This window comes from Staurois parvus, unplaced genomic scaffold (assembly GCF_062004578.1).
Source record: "Staurois parvus isolate SC_StPar_1 unplaced genomic scaffold, SC_StPar_1.0 ptg000232l, whole genome shotgun sequence".
Lineage (NCBI taxonomy): Eukaryota > Metazoa > Chordata > Amphibia > Anura > Ranidae > Staurois > Staurois parvus.
This window is the reverse complement of record NW_028318028.1, coordinates 1,328,703-1,341,665: the sequence shown is the minus strand read 5'-3', so window position 1 is coordinate 1,341,665 and position 12,963 is coordinate 1,328,703. Positions and strand designations below refer to the sequence as shown.

Genomic DNA, 12,963 nt, shown 5'->3' with positions numbered 1-12,963 from the left:
GCGGGATCCATTGGTTCCCGCTGCTTTCAATCACATCCAGTGAGGAGGATCCAGGGGTGAGGCCGAGCCCTGTTCTGTGTGTCCTATGTCCTACGCATAAGTGCCCCTAGAGCAAGCTGTTTGCTCTCAGGAACACTCATTATGGGGAATGAGGCCAGAGCACCAGTGGGGGACTTCAGAAGAGAAGGATCTGCACTACTCTCTGCAAAACCCTTGCATAGAGCAGGTACGTATGACATGTTATATTAAAAAGAAAAAAACTTAAGCCTTTAGTATCACTTCAGCTATGTACAATTCCATGACATTATACACCAGGAAACCTAAACATTGCATTTCTTTTTTTTCCTGTCAGTCTACACTTTCTCAAGCATATGCTTGGTTTTGGTAAACTGCATTGTGTTGCAGTATGTACTTCTACTGTTGTGTCTGACCTGATATTTTGAAAAACCACAGCTAAATCTTAAAGGGACTTTAATTATGCTTGTCCCCTTCAATGCTATAAGGTAAGAAAGGCCTAAGTGTTGGTCATGTGCTTTTGGCTAGTATGGGAAATCTATTAATTTAAAGTCCTGTGACCCTTCCCTTCAAAAGAGATTTCCTGACCAAGTGCCTAGGCCTTCAGACATGTGATAAGCATTGAAAAGCAGTGTTTGCTTTTTCAGAAAAAATTTATCCCTCCCAAATTTTTTTTTGTTTTGTTTTTTTTAACTGATTTAAATTGTAAGCATTAGGCTCCATGCACACTAGCTAGAAAAAAAGTTGGATGAAAAATGCTAAGGATAAAGTTTATTTTTTTTTTTTGTGCCGACTTGTAGTAGTGTTTAGAAGCGTTAGCATTTTATTAGCATTTTTACAGTACTTGTAGGAAGAAAAAAAATAGCTAGAAAAAAAGCTGTTAGAGTTTTAGCAGTGTTTAGGAGCATTCAGCTCCAAAAAACTCTATAAAAAACCTTTTTTTTTTCCCTGCTCCTAAATGCTGAAGTTTGAAAAACGCTACTAGCCTAAATTAGTGTGCATGGACATATAGAGTAACACTATTTAGCTTCTAGGCGCAGGAAAAAAATGTTGATAACAGCTAGTGTACATGGAGCCTTAATGAGGAGGACCCGTTGATTCCTTCTATATTGAGGTTGTGCCCATGAAAGTTCAGATTTACAGAAAGTGGATTAAATTGTCCAAAACAGCAGTGCTGGACCTCGGAGCAGTCTGCTTAGGGGGTACAGCACTAACACTGGAGACAAATATTGCAGTGCAAGCTACTTTTTTTTTATTTTAACACATGCTTGGCAAATAATTTTTTTTAAAGCGGAACTAAACCCTCCCATTCTTTTCAGCCAAGCATGTTGCCATTTTAGCCTCTTTTTGATCTGCAACTGCCATGGTGCTGCACATGTGATCAGTTATGATACCAGCCACATTCACACCTAAGCATCACGTTTTTTCAAGTTTTTTTTCAAGCATTTTGTGAGCTTTTTTTTTTTTTTGCTGCAGAATTGCACATTTTTTGCAGCTTTTGACAGGAGTTTTTCCACTAAAAGGTGTGGGTTCTGCTGAAAAAGGGATGGAGAGCTCCTGTTTGGACAGAAAATGTGCAAAAAATGTGCAGGACGCTCAGATGTGAATAAGGGCTATAGAAAGCAATAGGTCTTTGCTTGTTGAGTGTTTTGTAGCTTGTAGCCTGAAGTTCAAAATTGCTCAAGTGTGAACGGGCCTAACTGTTTCTTGAAACTGTTAAATTGATGGGTTTCGTTCTGCTTTAATTTGATTTTCTAGCTAATATTTGGCTTTAAGTATATCTTTCTTTTCCCACACACACCCAAGACCGTTTTTATTCAAGCCACTGCTGTCTCCTTAAATAGGCTTCGTTCACACAGGGGGTTTAAAAATAGGCTGTCTGACCAACTAAAAGAGAACATGCAGCTGCTTGTGGGTCTTACACATTCCACAAAATAGAGCATTGCAGGTGTGGCAAAAATTATACCCCATGTTACAATTGGCAGGCAGTACAACTGGCAGAAACAAACCATTCAAGTGAATAGGACTGCTCTGCAACTGCGAGTCAGGCCACCATTTCAGTGCCTGATAGCTACTGTTTTATCACCCTCTGACCAACCGTGGGTCACTTTTCAGAGGAATGATAGTGTTTACCATGTGAATGACTCATTTTAAATAGTTTACCTCCTCTTGTAACTGGTAGCAATCACATAATTGAAAGGAGTAAGAAATAATTACCACCTGTAAAGTATCTCCCATCCTTTATGCAGGCCATAGGGAAAAAAACGACCAATTTTTAAACAAAAAAACTATAAATCGGACGTTCAATAGGCCGACATTACCACCAACAGTAAAAAAATCGGCCGATTTTCTTCCTGTCTACGGCCGGCATTTAATTACTTCTGTCCCTGCAGAGAGCCCCGCTATTATATTTGACATTAAAAAGTATTGCGGTTGCAACATTGTATCTATTTGTATCCATTTCGGATACAGATGGGTTTTTTCGGATACAAATAGATACATTGTTGCAACAGCAATACTTTTTCATGTCAAATATAATAGCGGACTGGAATTCTTCTTCTTTCTCCTCTTCTTCTTTCTCCTCTTCTTCTTTCTCCTCTTTTTCTTCTTTTTCTTCTTCTTCTTCTTCTTCCTCTTCTTCCTCTTCTTCCTCTTCTTCCTCTTCTTCCTCTTCTTCCTCCTCTTCCTCCTCTTCCTCCTCTTCCTCCTCTTCCTCCTCTTCCTCTTCCTCTTCTTCTTCCTCCTCTTCTTCTTCCTAGTCTTCGTCCTCGTCTTCGTCCTCTGCCTCGTCTTCGTCCTCTGCCTCGTCTTCGTCCTCTGCCTCGTCTTCGTCCTCTGCCTCGTCTTCGTCCTCTGCCTCGTCTTCGTCCTCTGCCTCGTCTTCGTCCTCTGCCTCGTCTTCGTCCTCTGCCTCGTCTTCGTCCTCTGCCTCGTCTTCGTCTTTCTGTTCCTCTTTCTCTTCTTCTTCCAGGTCACGGCTCATGTGCAGATTTTTTATCTGTAAAAAGATCAGCCGATTTGCCCATCATTGCCGCGAAAATCGGACGATTTTTTTTCCAACTTCACCGATCAAAAAAATTTGACAAAATCCAGAAAAACAGCCAACCAAGTAATCCATTAACGGTGCGAAAATCGGCCGATTTTTTTTTTTTTTTTTTTTTCCTCGGCCAAAAAATCGGCCAATTTTCGACCCATCTATGGCCTGCATTAGTCGATGTATCAACTAGGTGTGATTATTTACCCAGCAGTGCCTTTCGATAAACCAAGCTTGTTATTGTGGTTTCACTGACCATGTGCAAATGTTTTTGTTTTTTTTCCTACCACAGACTGCCAGGTTCCTGGAGCTGACTTGGAGATTAATCCCCGGCTGGAGTCCTTGTGCCTGAGTATGACAGAGCATGCATTGGAGGGTGAGACACAAACACTTGATCAGTGATATTCAGAGTTTAAGGATAAGTTCACCTTTTGGACAAAAATAATAAACGCACATTTTTTTGCAGCTAAAAAAAAAAAACATTTAATATTTTTGTCAAAAGGAGCCTGGAAAGCATTGTAACAGCAATCAGTAGATCGCTGATGCCATGCACATCTGTAGACCTGTCAGAATATCTGTTTGCCTTTTCGGGATATACAAGCAAGCAGATATATGGACAGGTAGCTTCAATGAACTGCCACGGCACTGGTGAAAACTACAAGCCGACAGCCACTAAGGCTGTCGGGACTTACAGTTCATTTTTTCTCTCACGGAAGTCTGTGATGGAGTGACGTGGCTGTGTGGGCGAAGCCCCACATGGTCACGCTGTTTTCAAATCTGACAGATTAGTACAGGGAGACTTCTCCCCATGCTATCTGTCAGAGGGAGGGGGGCGTTGATGTTTTCAATTAAGAGTTGCACATACAGTGCATTCATAAAATATTCAGACCCTCTTCACTTTTTTCAATTTTGTTATGTTGGAGCCTGATACTACAGTTGTTTAAATTTATTTTTGCTCATTAATCTACACTCAGTATCCCATAATGACAAAGTGAAAGAATATTAGAAATGTTTGTAGGTGTATGAAAAAGGAAAAACTGATATATTACATTGACATAAGTAATCAGACCCTTTGCAGCAACACTTTAAATTTAGCTCAGGTGCCTCCCATTTCTCTTGATCGTTGCTGAGATGTTTCTGCACCTTGATTGGAGTCCACCTATAGTAAATTAAATTGATTGGACATAATTTGGAAAGGCACTCACCCTTCTATAAAAGGCCTCACAGCTGACAATGCCTACTTTATCAGAGCAAAAGCCATGATATCAAGGAAACTGCCTGCGGAACTCAGACACAGGATTATTACAAGGCACAGATCTGGGAAAGGCTACAAAAACTGTCTGCTGCACTGAAGGTTCCCAAGAGCACAGTCTCCTCCATAATTCTCAAATGGAAGAAGTTTGGCACAACCATACTGATCATTCGGGGACGAAGGACCTTAGTAAGAGAGGTGACCAAGAACCAGATGGTCACTTTGACTGAGCTCTAGTGGTCCTGTGTGGAGGATGGGACAAAGTTCCAGAAGGACAACCATCACGGAAGCTCACCACCGATCGGGGCTTTATGGCAGAGTGGCTAAGACGGAAGCCTCTCCTCTCCTGTGCAAAACACATGAAAACCCACTTGGACTTTGCAAAAAAACACCTGAAGGACTCTGACTGGCTGAGGAACAAGATTCTTTGGTGTGATGAAACCAAGATTGAACTGTTTGGCCTCAATTCTAAATGTTATATCTGGAGGAAACCAGGCACCGCTCATCACATGCATAATACCATCCCAACAGTGAAGCATGGTGATGGCAGAATCATGCTGTGGAGGTGTTTTTCAGCAGCAGTGATGAGAGACTGGTCAGGGTTGAGGGAAAGTTGAATGGAGCAAAGTACAGAGATGCTCTCAATCAAAAACTGTTCTACAGCGCTCCAGACCTGAGACTGGGCCGAAGGTTCACTTTCAAACATGACAACGATCCTAAGCACACAGCCAATACTACACAGGATTGGTTTAGGGACAAATCTGAATGTCCTTGAATGGGTCAGCCAGAGCTCTGACTTGAACCCTATTGAACATCTCTGGAGAGACCTGAAAATGACTGTCCATCGATGGTCCCCTTGATTGAGCTTGAGAGGATTTTAAAGAAGATTAGTGGAAAATCCTTCAATCCAGGTGTGCAAAGCATGTCGCGTCATACCCAGAAAGACTCAAGGCTGTAATTGTTGCCAAAGGTGCTTCAACAAAGTGCTTAGAAAATGGTTTTAATACTTATGCCAATGTGATATTTAAATGTTTTCTTTTTAATAAATTCACGGGCCTTTCTAAAATCCTGTTTCACTTTCTCATTATGGGGTACTAAGTGTAGATTATTGAGAAAAAAATGAACAAGGCTGCAACAAACTAAAATTGAAAAAAGAGGAGGGGGCTGAATACTTTCTTAATACACTATACAATAATGCCTATGCATATTACAAATAAAGGTGACAGTGTGTGGTAAACCAGAGACATGACTACTGGCAGAGCATTTTGTGTTTGGTATGAAACGTGAGCTGAAATATGACTTTCAGTGGGAATTCCTGCTTTGTAAATTGGTGATAGGGGAAAGTGGAATGCTCAGAAGGGACAAAATTATAGTGAGTAGATGTTCCTTTCAGTCCACAGAGCAGGCTTGAGGCAGGGAAGTGGCACAGTCTACAGAACTGCTTCCTCTGGAAAAGTGGTGTTGCCTTCTGTTGCTCAACAGGGGTGATTGGCTCAGGATAGTATGGGCAATGCTTCACACATCTGTTTCAATTTTAAGTTGAAATTGGACAAAATTCACAATGTGGAACTGTTTTTTCACTTGCTATCTAAAGAAGACCCTTATGTGGTTTTGTTTCAATAATTTATTTATTTTTCTTACAGAGGGGACAGACAAAACATCGACCATTTGACCGTGTGCTTGGCAAACACTTCTCCCCAAGGGGCGCCATTTTCTATCCCTTCCCATGACCTTGGCCAGGGAAGCGACAACGCCTTTTTCCCCGCCAGTACCCCCTGAGGCCGTCACTACATCATCCACCCACTGCGTTCTAATACTCGTTTCAGCTATCATAACTTTTTAACTTTGGTTTAATATCCAGATACACACAGCACTGCTAAGAGTTCATGTTGAGGAAGGAGCTTTTTTTTTTATTTTATTTTTTCTCTTTTTGTCTGCCCGAATACCAAGACATGTAACACTGGGGGAGCTTAGTGAAGAGTCTCTGCTGGTGCACACAGCTTCACCCACCATGCACTTGGAAGGGTTACAGAGGCACAGAGCCCTGGTGGAGGTGAGCAGGAAGGAGCAAGCTCCTCCAGGACGTGGAAAAGCTGGACAGGCAAGGTGTGCTGTTTCATTGAGGAGCCAGGTGCTCCAGAGAAGGAAGGAGCCTCTGTCGGGCAAACACACTAAGCTAAGGAACAGCAGTTGTTCCCACTACAAGGACTGGCATCTGTCAGACAGGACACTGCCCTGTGCAGTTACTGGCCCACCGATGAACAGAGGAGGGACGGCACAGCATAGAAATTGATAAAATTTAGTCTATAAAGTGCTACTTGGGGAAATACACATTATTTATGAAGGTACCCAGAAGGCAGGAGTACTGTCTTGTTTTTTTTTTTTTTCACTTGGGAGACTTAGCTTATGTTGGGTGCATGAATAACAAAGAAAGCTGAAAGAATCCCGCCTCCACCTTCTCCTCAGGTTGTCCTGGCTAGGAGGTAGCATCCTATATTCTTGGCTTTCTTCTTTGTGCCAATTATACCTGAGTTGGAGATTTTGTGATCCACCTGTTCTGGCAGAAAGGAAAGGGAATCTTTTTCATGTGATTTTGCCTGTCTACCTCCCAACATGGGACATACTCTTCTGTCTGGCTTTTGCTTGCACAATGCCAGAGCTCAAATGCCAGGATTTGTAGACAACATGCACAGTGCAGCTGGTGTTGTGTTTTTGTTTTGTTTTTTGTTTCCTCTACTTTCTGTACCTAGCAATTGGTGTTGCTTTGGGGAAGCCAGTTAGATAAACTGAGGCACAGGATCAGTCCTTGCCAAGTTCAGGATGCAGCAAGAATCAAATATTTCACAGGCCAGCATTCTTTGTTGGCCAAGCGCTTCTTTGGCCCCGGTGGTTGGAGAGCATTTGGCACACATAGAAACATGGGATCTTTACGCAGCATGATGTCTCTCACGCAATCCTGGCCTATATGCTTTCCTTGAGGATGGGTACATCTCTGGTTTGTTGGGAGGATGGATATTATGTGTGTGGTAGCCACTAGTGAGATGTGGACTTGCAGCCTCCTGATTTTCAATAAGCTTGTGCAGATGAGTCTCTGCAGATGACCGACGTTCTGCATCTCTTCCTGTCACATTTATTGGGCATTATTGGAGTGATATCCATGTTACTTTGTATTATTATTACTGAACAGAGCTGACTGGACTTCACAGATGGCTGTAGTGTGGAAAGGCACTTGGTTTCAGTGCAGAGCACCTGTCAATAGGACCATTGACTTGTTTTTGTCACTGATGCAAAATTGATGCCTGCATTAAGTAGCACAACCCATGGTTTTTGCCAGACTCCTTTCCTAGTCTGCATGCTCACCAAGCCAAATACAAAATAAGATGTGTGCATTGAAAAGGCCTGTGTGAACAAGTTTTGCGAAGGAAAGGTTGAGATTATGGATGCACGATGCAAAGTGATACAGCATCACTTCTGTGGCAAACTGCTTCAGAGCTAGTATGCAAGCTGGCAGTTCTAGTGCCAGCTACCATCAAAGGCTTCTCTGAATAATAGCTCGACAGGTTCTTCTCTCTGCTTCCAAGTTTAACCCAAGCTTTGAGAATTCAAAAATACCTTGCAGCATGGATATATAAAAACTGCTATTTCAAACTTTTTTTTTTTGTTAAACTATTCTGTGGCTGTCATCCTTTCTAGCTTTGTTCCTTAGGGTAAATGTACACATTAAAATATTAAGGCCTTTGCGGATGGGCTTTTGTTTGCTTCAGATGCATTCTTTTACAAATCTATATAGGAATGCAAAATCTGCTTGAAGCAAATCACAATGCAGGTCAGAAGGAGATCAACTGAAGGTTACATGCACCTGTCAGTGAATTCTGAATGGTCTCAGAAGTATCTCAAACTGATTCCATCAGCATAGGCCTTTACAACCTCCCATGTGCACTCTCAATTAGATCTGTCAACAGCTATAATACAAGGCCCTGCACAATGGGATATAGATTGCTTGTCTGTCCTCATTACATACAATTGGTAAATTTGAAGGATACTGTATGCTCTGATTGTAATATGTATGCTTACCCTTAGTATGTCACAGGCCCATAAGAAGCATGCAGCCAGTGAAGTTTTCTGCTGTCAACTTACATACTTTTCCAGATCTATGACTTTCAGTTCTGAAGCATGGTTTACAATGACAGTCCCTGAGCTTGCACTTTAAATAAACATATGGACAGCCCCCCATATTACTATTCCTACAGGTCATCTTTAATGCCAAGTACACACAAGCACAGTACACCCAGCACTTGTGTTTTGTGACCTGACCCGTGCTAACTGTGATGTAATGTCTGTCCTAGACAGATGGGTAGAGGACCTGAAATTAGCCTTTCTGTTGCTCCTTGGAGTGTTCTCTGAGCACTCAGTGAGGTGATCTTCACTAGGTACTCCTATGGATTTTGCAGTTTGGCTAAGTAAAACTTTTAGAACCAGACATTCTGAGGAGTGTTCAGTGAATGTTAGAAATGGTCTGCAGGCTGCGCTTTGACAACTTAGTGGAGCCTGTTTTGTAAGTTAGTAGCATCAACTACAGAGTTCAATTTTTGTTATTTTTCTGTTTTTTTTTTAATTTAAATTGTTGAATGCAAGTTCATTGACCACTGCAAAAAGGACAGTGGTTGTAGATAGTAAAGGACCCACATGGAAGGGTGCCATTTAATGGTTTTCATTTTTCTTATCCCCTTTAAGTATGGTAGAACATTGACTCAATAATGAGCTGTTTTTCCATTTTATCTACACTAACATGAAATGAATAGAGTTTATGGTTGGTCAACTCTTTATTAACTAGATGACCTCCTTTTATCTACTGTGCTTTACACCCCATGTATGTATTCCTCGTTATTTGCTGTCTGTTTGGCCGTCACCTGCCTCCTCTGTCAACGGTGGACTTGGAACTGCCCCTGTACCCACACGCAGCGCGTAGAGGTCAGGAGCTGGGCAAAGCCTGCCAAGACCGCCTTGTGGCCACCTTCTCCAAAGTATTTTCAGAATAGCGCTAACTATTTATTTCTAACATTGAAAGACAGCTCCTTTTCTGATAGAAAACAAAATTGTTATTTTAGATACATTTTATTATGAATAACTTTTGTTATGACTATGGCTGGTAACCATGAGTACAAAATTATTAAAAGAAAATATAAAAATAAGAGTGTATTTGTTCTTTCTTGTCTGTCTGTTATTCTGATTTAACCATGGTCAATGTACTTCTATTTCTTTTTTGTGAGGAGCACTAGAAGGCTTTGACCTACGGGCTATAATGCTGCCTTAAAGAATTTTTTTTTTTTTTTTTTTTTCTAATAGGACTATTCTCTACATCACTGCTGGAGCCTCACCTCTTTAACCACTTGACCTTTTTAAGGTTTTACCCCCTTCATGACCAGGGCATTTTTTTTGCTATTCTGCACTGTTCTACTTTAACTGGCAATTATGTCATGCAGCACTGTACCCAAATTAAATTAACATCATTTTTTCACACAAATAGAGATTTCTTTTGGTGGTATTTGATCACCACTGGGGTTTTTATTATACAAACGGGGGGAAAAAAAATCAAATTTCTTTAAATCAAATTTAGGCCAAAATGTATTCTGCTGCTTATCTTTGGGTTTAAAAAATCCCAATAAGTGCACATTAATTGGTTTGTGTGAAAGTTATAGCGTCTGCAAACTATGGTATATAATACTGGCATTTAGGCAGCTATGGCACTGTACTGGTAATGGCGGTGATCAGTGATTTATAGTGGGGCTATGATGGTGCAGCAGGAAATCTGGCGCTAACAGACCCTCGCAGGGTCAATATATTGATCAGATGAAATAATACTGTACACAGTACTAATGAGATGGGCTGGAAAGGGGTTACGTTTGTGCCTAACAAATGTAATATGTGCTGCTTTTACTAAAAAATCTGGCTACAGCCAGATCGATGCTCTGTATGCAGAGTCCTATGTGTTTGTAAACACAAGACTCTGCTGTGATTAGACACAGCTGATCAGTAGGTCTCAGCCATAATCCATTGGCTGCAACCTGTTGACAAAATCTGTTTGGGGTGCGCATCCCCTGCTGATCTGGGCTGTGGTTGGACACAGCCCAGGTCAGCAAGGGATGTGCACCCCAAACCTAGAAGCAGGCAGCAACGTTTATTTACATGTCTGAGCCTGCAGCTGCCGCTCGGTCACAGTAAATCTACTGTGACCAAGTAGCAAGTGGTCATTTCAGCTTTCTGGTGAGGTTGTCTGGCTTTTGGAATACCGCGTCCAAACCACACTGGACTGGTCATTTGGTGCTAGCCTGAAAGTGACCTTTGGGTGCTAGGTTCAGTTTAGGGCTCTTTCTAGGTACCATTTTGATTAAAGTGGGCTCTGAAGCTCTTTCGATGTTCAGAGCTGTTGCCATCGCCTTAGTGCTTGACCAGTCTCTGACGTCTTATTGATTAGGTCAGTTTGACCATGTACTGGGAACTACCTCAATTACTTTGGTTGTTGGATGCCCTAATTCCCTGTTCCTGATTTTTTTTTTTTTTGTGGTGGAAGACTTTGACGCTCTAGGACTGGGCGCTGAAATCTGAGTGTAGTAGTGTGCACACTCTTCTTTCTTGCCATACACCATTGAGGAAGCATTTCTTCCTGTTTGAAGAGAGTCACAAAGGACTTGGAACATCAGTCCATTTTTGCTGCCCACCTACAGTCACTTTGGTTATCTCCTTCTATCTGTCCCTTACCCACAACCAGCTGTCCAGGATTTGTGAGTACCAGAGGCCTTGCATCTAACCCTGCTCCTACAGTGCCTTAAAGTATTCATACCCCTTGAAATTTTCCACATTTTGCCATGTTACAACCAAAAACGTAAATGTATTTTATTGGGATTGTATGTGATAGACCAACACAAAGTGACACAAAATTGTGAACCTGAAGGAAAATGATAAATGGTTTTCAAAATTTTTTACAAATAAATATCTGAAAAGTGTGGCGTGCATTTGTATTCAGCCTCCTTTACTCTGAAACCCCTAACTAAAATCTAGTGGAACCAATTGCCTTCAGAAGTCACCTAATTAGTAATGAGTCCACCTGTGTTTAATTTAATCTCAGTATAAATACAGCTGTTCTGTGAAGCCCTCAGAAGTTTGTTAGAGAACATTAGTGAACAAACAGTATCATGAAGGCCAAGGAACACACCAGATTGCTCAGGGATAAAGTTGTGGAGAAGTTTAAAGCAGGGTTAAGTTATAAAAAAAACAAAAAAGCTTTGAACATCTCACAGAGCACTGTTCGATTCATCATCTGAAAATGGAAAGCGTATGGCACAACTGCAAACCTACCAAGACATGACCATCGTCTTAAACTGACAGGCCAGGCAAGGAGAGCATTAATCAGCGAAGCAGCCAAGAGTCCCATGGTAACTCTGCAGGAGCTGCAGAGATCAGCTCAGGTGGGAGAATCTGTCTACAGGACAACTATTAGTCGTGCACTCCACAAATCTGGCCTTTATGGAAGAGTGGCAAGAAGAAAGCCATAAGAAGTCCTGGTTGCAGTTTGCAGGAAGCTATGTGGGGGACACAGCAAACGTGGAAGGTGCTCTGGTTAGATGGGACCAACATTGAACTTTTTGTGCTAAAAGCAAAACGCTATGTGTGGCAAAAAACACTGCACATCACCCTGAACACACCATCCCCACTGTGATACATAGTGGTGGCAGCATCACGTGGGGATGCTTTTCTTCAGCCGGGACAGGGAATCTGGTCAGAGTTGATGGGAAGATGGATGGAGCCAAATACAAGGCAATCTTAGAAGAAAACCTGTTAAGACTTGAGACTGGGGCGGAGGTTCACCTTCCAGCAGGACAACGACCCTGAACTTACAGCCAGAGCAACAATGGAATGGTTTAGATCAAAGCATATTCATGTGTTAGAATGGCCCAGTCAAAGTCCAGACTTAAATCCAATTGAGAATCTGTGGCAAGACTTGAAAATTGCTGTTCACAGACGCTCTCCATCCAGTCTGATCGAGCTTGAGCTATTTTGCAAAGAAAAATAGGCAAAAATGTCACTCTAGATGTGCAAAACTGATAGAGACATCCCCAAAAAGACTTTCAGCTGTAATTGCAGCAAAAAGTGATTCTACAAAGTATTGACTCGGGGATGGGGGCTGAATACAAATGCACGCCACACTTTTCAGATATTTATTTGTAAAAAATATTTTTAAATTTTAGCTGCAACATGTCTAATTCTAGACATGGGGTGTGGACAGTCCTGCTGTACCGCTTGTCCTTAGAACACATTTCAGTAACAGTTCTGGAGCTGCTTGTATGTCCTCAACTTTCAGTACATCACCGATCCAGTACTAGCACTGCTATATTAATGGCATCACCATTGTGTGGGATATTTAAATGCGAACAAGCTCTGTTAAGACAGCAGTCAGTGTGGATTCACCCGTCAATTCAATTCCAAACCTTCAAAAATCGTCACAGGAACAGACTTGTGATTTGAAGTAGCTTGATGTACCCTGGACACATATCGGGAGAATCTTTTGACACTTCAGTCCCAGATTATATCTCTCCAGTCTATAGCTGTCTGACTCTCCTTTTGCATGAGTCATAGTCCTGATGGTAGTCTTTTGAGGCAGCTT

The 12,963-nt window shown here is 41.7% G+C and overlaps 1 protein-coding gene across 2 annotated transcripts in view; it reads left to right on the top strand.

Moving 5' to 3' along the window:
* Positions 1-9,493, top strand: part of SAMD4B (sterile alpha motif domain containing 4B) — an 87,170-nt gene extending 77,677 nt beyond the window's left edge. For both annotated transcript variants that reach the window (XM_089679803.1, XM_089679802.1), the window contains exons 12-13: positions 3,342-3,425; positions 5,945-9,493. In XM_089679803.1, the coding sequence (XP_089535929.1) occupies positions 3,342-3,425; positions 5,945-5,973 (113 nt within the window). In that variant the 3' untranslated portion in view covers positions 5,974-9,493. The remainder of the gene's footprint in view (positions 1-3,341; positions 3,426-5,944) is intronic.
* Positions 9,494-12,963: the final 3,470 nt, after the last annotated feature.